The following is a 15,988-nucleotide window of genomic DNA, read 5'->3' as shown; positions in this document are numbered from 1 at the left end:
TTTGAATTAAGTTTATAGCATGCAAGGAATAAGAATAACAACTCACATTTTGGTGTCCTCTATCCTATGACAACTTCATGTTGGATTTAATGGATTAACCTTAGTCAATAATTGAAATAATATATTATTATATCAACTATTAATTCTAATTATAATATTGCAATGAATAAATTGATATTTTTTAATGGGCTGTAATTAGAAATGAGTCGTGATGGGTTGGCCGTTTCTCACAATAATCATATTGAGAGGTCCATCTCCCTGCTGGTGCTTATATATACTGACTATCCCATCAGGTTAAATAACTGCTTTAACGCACTCTCATTCTAGGCATCGGAAAGGGAGAGAAGACTCTCTCAACCCTAACCTCTTTTTCTACATGGTTTCTCTAACAGGTTCTTAATGCCCAATCATCAACCAATTATATAAGGTACACAATTTATTATTTCTTTTTTTCTACTAATTATATGCTATAACTTGTATCTATTGATCTATGGTTGAGTATTAGATTCTTCAATTGGTATCAGAGCCAAATAGATACAATTATGGCTATCACGTATGAACCCTATTTTGGTTGGATAAGAATTTGTGTCTAAATCTAAATCGATTCACGTATTAGATTCTTTATGTAAAAATTGTGTTTGTCGTTCTCTTTATATAAATAATAATTGAATCGATTTATACACAACATTCATCTTGGTCCTAATGCGGCATTTATAGAATGACCGATCATTCCCGAAAAAAATTGCATTAATACTGAACATCAATAGCAATTTAGGCATATTTTATTTTATTGCATTTGGTTTGTATTTTATTTTATTAAATATTTCTTTTTTTGTTTAATTGTATTGTACCTTTGAATATGTCATCCTACATAATAAATATTTATTTGAATTAATTTTTCAAATTTTAAAAACTAATTCTATTAAAATAAAATAAAAACGAAAAAAATGAAATAAACATGTCACAAGTCCCATTTGTGACATATAAATAAAGGCAAAATAAATTCAAAATTTGAGAAAGAAGTGTATGTCGCAAGAAGGAATTGAGACATATAAGTAGGTCGCAAGAAGGAATTGAGACATATAAGTAGGTCACAAGTTGGACTTACGACATAGGGTTAGGTCGCAAATCAAACTTGTGATATAGGGTCAGCTGATCAAAAGTATGGTAGATTTGGAATTTTAATTTCAACTAGGTAGATTTCAAATTTGCATTTCCTGTTAGGGCAGGAAAAAAAGTATGGTAGATTTGGTCCTGTTTACTCGAAGAGAAAGAAAAAACAAAAATAGTAAATAAGGATGAAATAGAGGGTGAAAAGTGAAAATTCCAGTATCTAGAAGCATCTACTAAACCCTCGATTCTGGAAACTAACTTCTCCCTCACTCTGAGATTTTAGCCATAGAACTCTCTCGAAACCCTTCAACAAACTCTTCTCCATTTCCATTTATACCCTTCTCCTTCGCCAAATTTCCACATACTTCACGCATTTCTCGAACCTTTCATTCATCACTCATCTCCGCATTCTCTCATGGACGAAGATTTCGATATTCCTGCGGTTGATTCTATGAACGACGATTTCGACTTCGCCGGCGCCGGCGATAATCCAATTCTCAAGGTCGGTGAGGAAAAGGAAATCGGAAAGCAAGGTTTGAAGAAGAAGCTTCTCAAAGAAGGTGAAGGTTGGGATACTCCTGATGTTGGCGATGAAGTTCACGGTACTGAATTGGAATTGATTGAATTTTATCTCTCTTTGTTCATTCTTCGTTGATTTTATTGTATTGAATTGGATTAAGCTTTTTCTGATTTTTATTGATTTTTGTAATGTGTAGTTCATTATACCGGAACGTTGCTTGATGGTACGAAGTTTGATTCTAGCAGAGATAGGGGAACTACTTTCAATTTCACGCTTGGACAAGGTCAGTGCATTCGATCGTTGTCGTGTTTTAATTGGTTTTGATTTGATTTTTATTATTTTAATAATTGGATCCGTTAATTTCGATGTTTGATTTAGGTTATGTTTGGGTATACAATTGTAATTTAGTTAAGCACTTACTGAATAAGTCCTTATCATATCAGCGCTTATGAATTAGCTATTTTCTATATAATGTAGCAGGGAATGTAGTTAAATGTTTTCATAAAATTGGGAGCTGTTTTGATGAGTCTCATATGGAATGTACTGAAACGAGGTGAAAACGGCTTATAGACATGTCATAAGATTTGCAGTAGTGACACTTTTGTTGTAACCGTTGAACATGATTGACATGTGTCAGTGCCAACACATATGATTGCATTCAATTAATTAATTTTTTGCCACTGTATGTGTTAGTGTTGTGTTCGGTGTCTGTGTCGGTGCTTGATACTCACAAGTCAATTTCACAAGTTTTTTGAACACTTGCACACTGCTTGTGTCATATGATAAACCAAAGCTAGCTATAAAAAAGTTCTTTGGAATAAACTCCTTCATAGTATCTGATCGCAGTAGTTGGATTTTTCATTTGAGCAGTTTCTACAATGCAGATGTTATCATCGCTATTCTCAAATGAAATTGTATATATGTTGACAATTATTTTTGAATTTGGAATTGAGTATTATGTTTTAACTGAGAATTTGCAATCTATGGTTGACAAATATAAGCTACCTTGCCTGATACTCTTACTAGTTACCTCCTCATTCATTGTTTTATAAGTAATGTGTTGATTTTGCAGGGCAAGTTATTAAAGGATGGGATGAGGGAATTAAAACCATGAAGAAAGGTGAAAATGCTCTTTTCACCATTCCACCTGAGTTAGCTTATGGTGAATCTGGTTCTCCTCCAACTATTCCTCCTAATGCTACTCTGCAATTTGATGTTGAGCTGCTGTCTTGGACTAGTGTGAAGGATATATGTAAGGATGGAGGATTGTTTAAGAAGATAGTTAAGGAGGGGGAGAAATGGGAAAACCCAAAGGATCTTGATGAAGTTTTAGGTAAACATATTACGAGTATCTTTCATTTTTCATTGAATGACTTGATTATTTGAGTTTGTGTTAACCATAAAATGCACTTGTGTTGATGCAGTTAAGTATGAAGCGCGTCTTGATGATGGAACACTAGTAGCAAAATCTGATGGAGTGGAGTTCACAGTGAAGGAGGGTCAGTGTGAACTAATTTTATCTTGGTTTCTGTCTCTCGTTTTCAAATTTTCTTATGTGATTTCTAACATAATGTTCACCATGAGACAGGTTATTTTTGTCCTGCATTGCCAAAGGCTGTTAAGACTATGAAGAAGGGAGAGAAAGTGATCTTGACTGTGAAGCCACAATGTAAGTTTTCCACACAACACTTTGGGAAATGTTTATAAAACACTTTCCTTTATGAAGGTTTTCGTTGGTAATCTTGATATTTATTTTGTTCTTTATTGTGTGATAGATGGATTTGATGAGAAAGGCAAACCAGCTCATGGTGATGAAGGTGCAGTTCCACCTAATGCAACATTGGAGATTACCCTTGAGTTAGTTTCTTGGAAGACTGTTTCCGAAGTAACTGATGACAAGAAGGTTATCAAAAAGATTGTCAAGGAAGGAGAAGGATATGAGCGTCCAAATGATGGAGCTGTTGTAAAATGTAAATCATGATTGATGCTAATGAAGGCTCTTTTCTTTTCATTGCATTTTAATGGATTTAGTGCATGGATTTCTGATATTATTATCCTCATTTTGCATCTTTGCAGTGAAACTAATTGGTAAGTTGCAAGATGGCACTGTCTTTTTGAAGAAGGGCCATGGCGATGATGAAGCAGAGCTGTTTGAATTCACAACAGACGAGGGTAATTTTTTATTTGTGGCAATGTTTTTTACCCTCTCCCATAAAATTTTTTTTGTACCAACTGACGGAAGTGAATGTTTGTTGTATTGAGCAGAGCAAGTGATTGATGGGCTCGATAGAGCTGTAATGACCATGAAGAAGGGTGAGGTAGCATTGTTGACTATTGCACCCGAGTATGCTTTTGGTTCATCCGAGTCTCGGCAGGAATTGGCAGTGGTCCCTCCTAATTCAACCTTGTATTATGAGGTTGAGTTAGTATCATTCATAAAGGTAAATAAATTGCTTAATGATATTCTGCAATTGTGCATTGATATATTTCACTATTGGTTAATGTAATTCTATTATTGAAAGGAACTTGACAATTAGGAAGATTACGAAGAAACTGACAAAGATTCAGAACAAACCATGGAACTGCCTTCTATTTATATATTATTTCTCCCTGCTATTTCCAAGTTTGATGTTTTTCTTTTCATTTTTTCCTGTATATGTTAATAAATTGTTATCTGTATTGTTGTCAAGCCGCAATTGAATTTCTTGAAATCATTAAAATTGGTGTTTCCTTGCCATCTTAGCACAGAAGTCTTGTTAATCCGGAAAGTTGCTTCTCTTGGAACAATATGAAGGAAAATGCTTAACTGTGCTTTTAGGGCTCTGGTTAAAGATTTAAATAATGGAAATTAGCATTGGTTAGCATGTATTATATGCACTGATTCAAACAATGGAGAAAATGTAGCATTGGTTAGCAGGGTTAAATGTTACACTTCTTGATTAATATTTTCAAATTCCTCAGTGTTTTCTGGACATGCTTTAGACTGAATTGAATAAGATTATGTTTATTTTTTCCCCTAACTGTCAGCTTTGTGTGTGCACTGATACATTGTCCATTACTTGCTTTAGGATAAGGAGTCATGGGACATGACAACTGGAGAGAAGGTAGAAGCTGCAGGTAAGAAGAAAGAAGAAGGGAATGCATTGTTCAAAACTGGGAAATATGCAAAAGCTTCTAAAAGATATGAGAAGGTAACTGTAGATACATTAGTATATATTCACCCTCATCTTCAAACCATGTCATTGAGACATTTTTCTTACACTGAACGGTAATGCAGGCAGTGAAGTTCATAGAGTATGATACTTCCTATACCGATGAGCAGAAGAAAAGTGCCAAAGCCTTGAAAATTGCTTGTAATCTGAACGATGCAGCATGCAAGCTGAAGTTGAAAGACTATAAACAGGCAGAGAAATTGTGTACAAAGGTACACTTGATGTCTCCCATCTTATAAGATATCACTGCTCCTGTTAACCCAACAATAACTGATTTTTACATGGACAAGCAGGTGCTGGAGTTTGAGAGCACAAACGTGAAGGCCCTCTATAGAAGGGCTCAGGCATATATCCAGTTGGCTGACTTTGATTTGGCTGAATTTGATATCAAGAAAGCTCTTGAGATTGACCCTAACAACAGGTAACTGTTCTAAATAAGTTACTTTATAAAGGGTTAACTATAGACTGTGGTTCAAAAATATACTATTTGTATCATTGGCTAGGATTTGTAAACTAAAATTTATTATGATTATTGAACCAGGGATGTGAAGTTGGAGTACAAGACTTTGAAGGAAAAGGTGAAGGAGATCAATAAAAAGGATGCAAAGTTCTATGGGAACATGTTCAGTAAAATGACGAAGTTGGATTCTCTTGACATTAATGTGAGTATTCCATCTCTATTGACTCATTAATGCTTTTTCACTTCTGGATGGTGCATATGATTTCAAGTTGAAGACAATATGGTTTAAATTGTTTCTCTCTCTGTTTGACTTCTACATTTATATAACATGCAGAAATCGGCGCCAAAGGATGTTGAGCCCATGAGTATTGACAGCAAGGCATAGAGCACCATGACAAATTCATTAATATCAGTTTTAAGTTATTGTTTTCGACATTTGATAGTTGTAATGGATTTTAAGGCATGTCATTTGGGACAATTTGTTCTATTGTCATGAATAGGAAAAGTTGCGTTGATGAATTGAGTTACCGAAGCTGTTTGACATTGTAGACTTTGCATTATGTAGTGGAATCATTTGGTCATATTCTTGTTTGTGTCAATAAGTAATGCTATGCAAATTTAGTTTAAGGGATTGTCTTAAATTTTCTGAATACTACCTGTACAAGTGTACAACAAATGGAACATTGACATCGGTAGAATAATCACTCCATATACCATACAGCAATTTAAGTCTAATTGGTGTATATATTATTATGAGAGATGATATTTGTATAACATTTTTTATACAATTTTTTGACAACTTTCTCCTTATACTCATATTATATTATTCTCTCTCTTTTTCTCTCCATTATTTTTGATCATTGAAAAGAGAGAAAAAAGTTGTTAAAAAAAACTGTGGATGTTCAAATATCACTATTCTATTATTGTTATTACATGCCTCAGATTAGTTTGTTGTTCCGGTAATATGCAGGTCAAATGTTAGGAATAGCCTTTGTATGTTTTGTCCTTTATTTTCTATGCTCGCCTCATTGGAGTGGTGCATTTTAAGGGAGTTTAAAAAACGAATCACCCTTGTCACTCCACAAGCACTATGAATCGTGAATTCATGATCAAAATTTCCTAGTTCTCCAAAAAAAAATATTAACCGTTAGTACCATCTAACACAAAATGTGAAATGTAATTATGACAAACAGATTATTTCAACCATTTTTTTAGAATGTAATTATTGTAAACATAAACAGCATCTTTTGTAAATTAAAAGTTTTGTATTAACATATGTCGTTTCATACGCTTGTTGCAAAACTAATTTCTCCTAACTACGTGGTGTCAAGTGACGACTTCGCATGAAAAGTGGACATAGTGACATTTGGCACTAAGGCCCCTTCATATGAATGAAACCAATCATATTCTTTTGACCGGTAATGATTATAAGACCTTAAAAAGAAAAACATTAACGCTGTTTAAAAACTATCGAAGCATTTCAGAGAGAAAGAAAGAGGGAGATATGGCAGATATGGGATCTAGAATGGTATGTGACAATGTGTGTGGCTGCACAATTCCGTGTGCTGGTGGTTCCACTTGCAGGTAAATTTCTTTTGTTTTTCGTGGTCTTGTTAAGTTAAATATTATTTAATATCTTTGTAATAGCCATTTCTACATTTTCTATTTTCTTAAGTGACCAATGTTATTAATTAATTGTTAGATTGATTTTACTTCTTTGTAACTCCTTATTAATATTCACTTTATTCTCAAAAGTAAATTGGCCAGAGAGTTTGCTCTTTGATTTTTAGGTATTAAGGTATGCATGACAATCTTTTCTTTTTGAAAGAAAATGTATGTGTGACTATCCCTAAATAGACACAGAAATACTATTGTTTGTGTGAGATTAAGGTGGTACTTGTTACTTTGTTTACAAATAATAAAAGATACTATTTTCCATCATTTTTTTTGTTTAATGTTAAAACTCAATACACTATGTTGAATATTACACCGATGCTAATTATAATTGTTTGACGTTATCATTTTTGCTTTGGATAGGGGTTGTTAAAGTGGTTCATGTAAATTAGATCCAACCCTAACTCAATTCAAATTGAAGTGTTCTGGTCTAATTTAATTCAGCTCTTTGAAATCTGAAGTGTTTTAGAGTTACTGGAGAATTATTCAGCTTATTGTGTTATTTTATATTTATAAATTTTTTGTTATGTAAAATAATGAATAATATGGTTGGAAAAATCTTAATTTTTTTGATGAATTTGTAGTTTTTCCAATTTCAAACAATTTGTTCTTTATCATATTGACTTTCTTTTTTTTTAACATCAAACAAAAAACATTTACCAATCAAACCAGCAATAAGTACAACTTGTGCAACTGATACTCAATCCACCCAATAATCCTTCTTAAATTGATATATCATTAAAGCTTATATTAATATATCATACCCTTAAAATGTTTGGTTCAATTATTTCCAGGTGCACAGGGAGTGAATCCTCAAGTGAAGTTGATCACACAACATGTTCTTGTGGGGAGCACTGTGGTTGCAACCCATGCGCATGTCCTAAGAATGTTGCAGCTGGAACTGGTTGCAAATGTTCCTCAGCTTGCGCATGTACTTCCTGTCACACCTGAAATCTAGCTGAATTCATCACTAGAGAAATTCATTATGCTATTTTATTAGTATATATATGCTATTCTACTAATAATAGTTTCTAGTTTGTTTACCACACATGAAGTTCCATGTGTAGAGGTCTGCCTCAAAATGTTATTCATCATGGCATATGCACGACTTTTGCTAGGTTTAATTTTTTTGCAGTTGAAAATTAAGCATGTACTACAAGAATGGATGCATTTTCTCAAGACTCGGTGGGTTTGAATGTGATAATTGCACATTTCAGAAATATTAGAATGTTAGACAATTTAAATGCTTCAATTGTATTCATTTTATTTTTAAGTATTTCTGTTTGGGTAGAGTAATCAAATTCATTCTTCAACTTTATAGGACTATTTTTATACATTTTACAAAAATTGGGATAAAAGTATAATAATATAATGAAAAGTGAATCAAAGTGTGAATTTTAAAATATTTTGGGTTAAAATTTGAATTTCAAAAAGTTGTGGGGCCATTTTTAAATATGAAAATTAGGGTTAAATTTGTAATTTTAGGGGTCATTTTTTTTTTTAAATAGGGGCCAATTCACAAAATTTGAGAAATGAGGACTAATCGTAAAGCTTTGAGTAAGAACAAATTTGCATTTTTTTTTAAAAACAAATTTGCATAATTTGAAAGACTATATAATGACTAACTTGATATTGAAAATAGGTTTTTTCTAAATTACCTTTGAAAAATGGTGGGTAATTTACCCACCAACCAATTATAATGAGCAATTTATTGGTGGGGTCAAGATAATTTATGGTTACCACCTAAAAAGGTGAATGTTTATTGGTTGGGGTAAACTACCCACCATTTTTTCATAGGTACCCTAGTTGTCACCTTGAAAATAATGTAAGATTCTTAGATCTATTTAGAGTGGTATTTAAATATATTTTTCAAAGGGTAATGTTAACTAGTGCCTCTGGGACACTAGATAAGAAAATTAATTTAGAAATTTTGCATTGAAAATTGTTAAAAAGTGGTATGTTCAACTTTTTAAAAGTCAAAAGTTTGTTGTTTTCAAGTAAAAAATTATATTTTTTTACTTTCTTAACTAGTTTCTCGGACACCAGTTAACATGACCCTTTTACCAAAACATAATCCCTTATTTTAGAAATTTTTAATCGAAACAAATAATTTAAATTATCATCTGGCATATATATGCATATACTTAACTTTCGGGGGCTGCTCCATAGACCCCAGGTTGCTCAACCTCTACAAAAACTCGAAGATAGTAAAAAAAAAAAAAAGACAATAAAAATTTATCTCTCACAGGTTTGTTTCATCGGAAGATAGTTCCGATAAATTGAGAGGCTTCTAAGCAAATATGAGGGACATGTAGAGCAAATTAGGGTTTAAAAAAGAAAAAGAGAAAAAGTTGGACTTTCTTTGTGAAATGCATGCATGGAGCGGCAACCCTAGTATATAAAAACGAGACATTAGGGTTTAGGTTTTAAACATTTCTGCGAGTGAGCAAGCATTCGACCTTCCGGGAGACAAGACGAACCCTCCTTCATCCACAAACATCCTTCAACATGGGTAGATATCTTTCGATCAATCTCATATTCCAGTTAACTACTATTTTCGTATTCAATTTTCTCTAATCAAATTCGTTATTATTGTTATTATGAATCAGGCATTTCCAGAGATAGTAGAGATAAAAGGCTTGCAACTGGCGGCAAGAGGAAGACATGCATCAAGAAGAGAAAGTGTGTTTTTCCTAACCTTTTTTTCTCTTTCCTATATATCATTTATTCATTTACTTGATTTTGATTTATTTCCACATTTTTGTTTTGTTACTAATATTGGAACTGATGTCTGTGTTTAGATTTTTGGTCCGTTTGCTTTTTTACAATTTTGTTACTTTGTTGTGGAATTTGCGGTTCTTAATGAATATGGAATTAGGGTTGGCGTACAGGTAGACGGTAGTTCTGCTAACTAAAGCACTGGTTTTAGGAGCACCAACAAAAAAAAACATTTTACATTACATTTTACAAACAAAAAAGATTTCATATATTAAAACATGTTTTAGTAGTCGTCGTTTATTATTAAAAATTGTTGGGTATTCCCTGAATGGAATCCTTCATGAAGTTATTTAGCTATGACATTTGTGTGTGTGGTACGCTCTTTACGGTTTATTATGATGTGGAAATTTAAAATGTTATATCATGTTTAATAGAGTGTCAATTCTTGGTTTTTGGATTATGCTCTTTTAATGAAAAAACAAGACTGTAGATTTGGACTGCCTTTTTACTCTGCGTTACGCTCCCTTTCGGAATTTTAGCGAAAATGGACTAAAATTGGTTGTGACATTTTTGTGTGTGGATGGCTCTTAGATTTTATGGTTTATTTTGATGTGAGAATCGGAAATGTTATTTCATGTTTTACTAGTGTCTACAAGATCTAATTTTAGTCAATTTTTGTTTTTTGGATTATGCTATGTTAATCGAAAAACAATGATTATAAATTGGGACTGATAATTTAGAATATGCCTCTTATATAAAACTGGAATGGACTACATAGATTTTGGGCATTGTTAGTAAAACAGAAGTTCATATTCTGGACAGTAAAAGGATAGTAGATACTTCAATTAGGATCATATAATTTTCTAACTTAAGTTACAAGAGATTAACTGAAAGTAAACATAGTGTGTCAATGTAAATGATGACTAAGCATTTTAATTCAAATATCTTTTTGCTATCATTTTTTTCTCACAAATACCATGGTTGGCTTCATAGTTGTTTCATACTAGATATTACATATCATTCAATTGACAATTGAGCACTTTTTATAGTTACTCTTCATGTTACATTCGTGATATGCGTAATCTTTGTACATGAATATTTTGAACTGTGGTCCTAATTTTAATTCTTATAATTTGTTGGCTTTCTGTTTGCTGCCATTTTATGATTCTGTTTGAACCAAGATATTTTGATGGTTTCAATTAGGTATGAGCTCGGTCGCCAGCCAGCTAACACCAAGCTATCAAGCAACAAAACAGTGCGGAGTATTCGTGTTAGAGGTGGCAATTTGAAATGTAGAGCTTTGAGGTTGGATACTGGAAACATCTCATGGGGAAGTGAGGCTGTCACTCGGAAATCCCGTTTGCTAAATGTGGTTTACAATGCTTCCAACAACGAGCTTGTGCGAACTCAGACTCTTGTTAAGAGCGCTATTGTGCAGGTCGATGCTGCTCCGTTCAAGCAGTGGTACCTTCAACACTATGGTGTTGAAATTGGTAACAAAAAGAAAACTGCTGCCAAACAGGACTCTGCAAAGGTGATGCTATTAGATTTTCCTGCTTATTTTTCTTTTGTTATGTACAATATCTTTATTTTATATAAATCAGCTCATCATCTAGCACATGTTTTTTCCTTTATATTTACGCCCACCATTTTTTAATGCTGGTTTTGGTTATTTAAATAATATATTGAAACTGAAAACAAATGACTCTAATGCACACTAGTTTCTGTTTGATGTATTAGATATAGTTTTGAGCAATATGTTCAGGAAACTAATAATTTGTAAATAATATTCTATTCTACAATGTATATAATCTATCATTCTTTTTTTGTTTATTCTTAACCTTGTTTTGTGGATTTTATTTTAAACTTTGATGCCTAGATTGTCGTTGGCAAGTACAAATGGCGAATATATAATTCCATTACCTGCTATTGTACTTGATTTGATGAGAATATATATGGATATGCTGCTGAAATTATGAATTCCCATTAGATAAAGAGTGGAGTGAATATGCCAAATTACATCATGCATTCTCCTTGTATAGTAGCTGATGTTGCTTTTTGATTTATGTGTAACTTGCAGGAGGCTGAAGCTGCTACAGAAGAAACCAAAAAGAGTAACCATGTGCTGAGGAAATTGGAGAATCGCGAGAAAGATCGCCAGCTCGATGCTCACATTGAAGAGCAGTTTGGTGGTGGACGATTACTTGCGTGCATTTCTTCTCGACCTGGTCAATGTGGCAGGGCTGATGGGTAAGACTTAAATTCTCACTTTGTTGCTCAATTACTTTTATTGAACAATATATATATGTTCTCCTAATTTCTTTTACCTGGATTATGCAGCTACATTTTGGAAGGTAAGGAGTTGGAATTCTACATGAAGAAACTCCAGAGAAAGAAGGGCAAGAGTGCCGCTTGATTATGTTTAAGTTGATAATGTTGGGACAACATCCTTTAGAATGATGACATTAGACCTTTTTTTAGCGCATTCGTTTTTGTTTAGTTTGTTGCCCATTGTCTCTTGATTTTTGGTCGTTTTTATTTTTACTTTGTTGTGGAATTGGCGCTTTTCCATGAAAGTGGAATCCTTCATGAAGTTGTTTAGTTACGACATTTTTTTTTTTTTTTGTGCGGATGGCTTTTGGATTGTGGTTTATTATGATGTGGGAATTTGAAGCGTTATTGCGTGTTTGCTAGATTGTCAAATTTTGGTTTTTGGAATTTACTGTTTTGCTAGCATGTCAATTTTTGGTTTTTGGGTTATGCTATTTGAATGGAAAACCTAATATTATAAATTTTGGACTAATTTTTCATTTTGTGATACATTTCACTCCCGTTTTTTTTTTTTTTTTTGGGGGGACGTTATAGCTAAAAAACTATTTCGTATTGTATTTTTGCTTGTGAAAATTCAGATTTTATTTCTTATTATGCAATACTGAATTCGTCTGCAGAGGTTTTGGCCATTTTTTTGTGAAATAGCAGTTCATATTTTGGATAGTAAAAGGAAAGAGGTGAATTAGATGTGAGGTCCTTCTTAAATGATCCCTTGCATTGCAGGAAGAGGTGTATGTTTTGCAGCCAAATGGATTGGAAATAAGAGGTGAATAACACGAGGTGTTTAAGGAAGGCTATGGCTTGAAACAAGCTCCTAGAGCTTGGAATAAGAGGTTTCACTCTATCCCTGCTTATCAAGACTTCTCAAGGTGTGTGGTTGATTTTGGAGTATATGTTTTGATGACAGGTACTAACAAGAAAGAAATTGATGATTTAAGAAGAAATTGATGAGCAAGTTTAAAATGTCAGATCTTAGAGTACTAAGATATTGTCCTAGTTTCAAAGTTGCTTACAAAAATGTAGGCCCAATGGTGCGCATTAAAGGAAGTATGTATGTGAAGTACTTAAAAGATTTCAGATGGAAAGCTGCAATGTTGCAAAAACCACCGTAGAAGGAAACTAGATGTTGGCAAAAGGTGAGGAGGAGAAAACAATAGATGCAACTTACAATTTGTAGGATCCTTGAGATACATTTGTAACAATAGATCAGACATACCTTTGGTGTTGGGTTGGGTTGGTTAGCAAGTTAACGAGTGATCCTTGAGATACATTGGCAGCTTAGTTTGTAAGACACTTCACCTACACCCAGAGGGTTGTGCCGTGTGGGTTCGCATCACGAAGGGGGGAAGTGGAGAACATTAATGACCCCCTTTTAAAAATGTAAAACTATCAAATGAGTGATCCTATGGTGTCTGCTAGAGGATATTGAGATATCCAAATGGCACTCAAAGACTTGATTTATTATTTCAAAGAGGAAAGGGAAGAACATGTGCTAAGATTGATGCATATTCAGAATCAGATTGAACGGTAATGAGGTGGAAAGAAAGAGTACCTCTGGATGTATTAGTCTCATTACAGCATATTTCAGCATCACAAACTGCATGTCAGACATTTAGGTTAAGCTCACTGCTTAATGAATTAAAGCTTGAATACACATGTCAATGCAGTTGCAAGTTGACAATACTTCTGATATTAACTTGGCCAAAAGTTCAGTTTCACACATGTTAAAAGCAAACACATAGAGACTTAGTGTCATTCTTTGAGATCAAGTGGGAAAATGAAAAGTTGAACTGATCTATTGCAATGCTGGACTGCAGTTTGCAAATATCTTTATTAAACCATTGAAATGTGAAAGGATCTGATAAAACTTCTTAGTATTACATCAATTAAAAATTGAATTAGGAAAACTGTTTGATGATAAGGAAATGCTCTATGCTGTAATGAGATGTAGGGTGCAGTATCAATTTAGTGTTGTATTAAGCTTGTTACTTTAGTTTGTATAAAAAGACTAATACATACTCTAGTGAATAATACAATGAAATTTGCACTGAATACCCTTTTGAATATCCAAAACTGTTTTAGGTTAATACTGTTGCACTTCTTCCCCAATATCTTTTCCTTTACTAAATTCATCCATCTCATTTTCTATAATATAAAATTTCTCTGTAAGTTGATTTATAATTGACAACATTTCTCACTAAAATCTTATCATAAATCTCATGTATACACATTTTCTCGTAGGAGATAATTTGGTATGGTTAAAAGACCAAATCTATACTGTTATGGCACACACTATAATTCCTCATAATCTTTTACACATAAAATATGCTTTTGGTTCCTGCAAATATAGCGAGTTTTGGTCCCTGGTAAAAAAAAATTTGAAATTCATCCCTACAAAATTTTGTTTTTTAAAATAGTCCCTATACCCACTTTTTAGATGATTTGGCATATTCTTGCTTAGGTGTCACTTGTTGATTGTGTATGAGTAGTACACGTGGCAATTCTAGATTATTATATAATTTAGAAACTAAAAAAAAGTTTTTTTTTTAAGGAAACAAAAAAAAAGTTTTGATTTATTAATTAAATTAATTAAAAGAAGAATCCCAGAAAATCAATCGACATATCATTGAGAAATTGGGAATGAAATTCAAAGCAAACTTGTCCAATTGCAAACAACTCTTAAGCCTATTTCAATTTCCTTTTCCCATCGTGTTTCATGAAAAAGTTGTTGCCATAAATTCATCACCTCACAACCAAGTTTTTTTTTCCATCAAGAGGGAGAGAAAGAAAACCCAAAACCCAAAAATTATACACCAACGAACCAAAATGACAATTGATGTTCATGGAACAGTCGGACGGTGAGAACGATTGAGCACCATAAAACCCACAACGCACCGGAAAGCAGAGAACCTCACCACAAACACTTTCAAAGATGTGAATGGGTTGAGATAAATTTGAAACACAACCCAACTATGGAATGCAAATTGTTTATGTTTTCAAGCGTCTATGAGGACGAGCAGAAGAAGAACAAAGAGAGAATTATTTCTAGAATTAATTGGGGAAGAATAGAGATTATGCAATGAATTGAGGAAGATTTAATTGATTTCCATAATTGAATGAAGAATATGGATTTTGGTTAAAAATTTAATGGATTATGTTTAGAATGGAATGATTTCCAGAATTGGGGAAGGGGTTGAGAAGAGAACCTGCGTTTGTGTTTTGCTGGGTTTCAAGCGTTTTTCTTCTTCCCTTTTTATTTTAATGATTTTAAAACAAACAAAATCTAATAAAAAATAAATAATTTATTTTTTGATTTTTTTATTTATTTTTCAGATTAAATGCCACATGTACAACTTATGTACCGTCATCAAATGCCACATAAGCAAAATGTGTCAAATCAGCAAGAAAAAAGGTTCAGGGACTATTTTAAAAAACAAAAATTTTGTAAGGATGGATTTCAAATAAAAAAATTATCAGGGACCAAAACTCAAACTCGCTATATTTGCAGGGACCAAAAACATATTTTAGTCTAAAATTTATATGTGAAAAAGTAGAACAATCCATAAGGATGACAATTGATAATTATTTTTTTAATAAGAAAAATGGCAGGTCTCAGCATGTGTATATTGTACAAAGAGTAAGGTTAACAACACACATTTTAACACACTCTTTTTAATTGATTAAATTCTACTTGAGCTCCATCAAATTAATATGGTATCTCATGAGTTGGTGTTCATATGAATTTTAACCAATAAAAAAACATATGTCGAAAAATGTATGTCAAAATATGTGATTCTAGCAACACTCTTGTATAAATATATAATGGTAGATGATTCTTTATGGTTCCATTATTTATGCAATATACGCGAATATATGAACAAACACAATACCTTCTTTTTGAGACAAGGATTTTTTTTTTTTTTTTGTAAAATAGCCTAGGTCCTTATTTTTTTGTATAAA

General features: G+C 32.8%; 3 protein-coding genes across 3 annotated transcripts; all 3 read left to right on the top strand.

Moving 5' to 3' along the window:
• The first annotated feature begins 1,297 nt into the window (after nucleotides 1-1,297).
• Nucleotides 1,298-5,932, top strand: LOC11423961 (peptidyl-prolyl cis-trans isomerase FKBP62). The gene is made up of 13 exons (XM_003626895.4): nucleotides 1,298-1,715; nucleotides 1,830-1,916; nucleotides 2,706-2,966; nucleotides 3,058-3,132; nucleotides 3,222-3,302; nucleotides 3,409-3,603; nucleotides 3,710-3,805; nucleotides 3,899-4,074; nucleotides 4,702-4,824; nucleotides 4,911-5,057; nucleotides 5,139-5,266; nucleotides 5,387-5,507; nucleotides 5,640-5,932. Exons 1-13 carry the CDS (start codon nucleotides 1,529-1,531, stop codon nucleotides 5,688-5,690), a joined length of 1,728 nt encoding a protein of 575 aa, XP_003626943.1. The 5' UTR covers nucleotides 1,298-1,528; the 3' UTR covers nucleotides 5,691-5,932.
• An 877-nt stretch (nucleotides 5,933-6,809) lies between these two features.
• On the top strand, nucleotides 6,810-7,930 carry LOC112417468 (class II metallothionein-like protein 1A). Its single transcript, XM_024773226.2, has 2 exons — nucleotides 6,810-6,889; nucleotides 7,774-7,930. The coding sequence occupies exons 1-2, from the start codon at nucleotides 6,810-6,812 to the stop codon at nucleotides 7,928-7,930; spliced, it is 237 nt and encodes a 78-aa protein (XP_024628994.1).
• Nucleotides 7,931-9,487: 1,557 nt separating this feature from the next.
• On the top strand, nucleotides 9,488-12,113 carry LOC11423960 (40S ribosomal protein S8). The gene is made up of 5 exons (XM_024772409.2): nucleotides 9,488-9,491; nucleotides 9,589-9,661; nucleotides 10,901-11,231; nucleotides 11,778-11,947; nucleotides 12,038-12,113. The coding sequence occupies exons 1-5, from the start codon at nucleotides 9,488-9,490 to the stop codon at nucleotides 12,111-12,113; spliced, it is 654 nt and encodes a 217-aa protein (XP_024628177.1).
• Nucleotides 12,114-15,988: the final 3,875 nt, after the last annotated feature.

The sequence above is a fragment of the Medicago truncatula genome, chromosome 8, assembly GCF_003473485.1.
Source record: "Medicago truncatula cultivar Jemalong A17 chromosome 8, MtrunA17r5.0-ANR, whole genome shotgun sequence".
NCBI classification, from domain to species: Eukaryota; Viridiplantae; Streptophyta; class Magnoliopsida; order Fabales; family Fabaceae; genus Medicago; species Medicago truncatula.
Note: the sequence above shows the minus strand (reverse complement) of the source record. Positions and strands in the feature narration are given on the sequence as shown.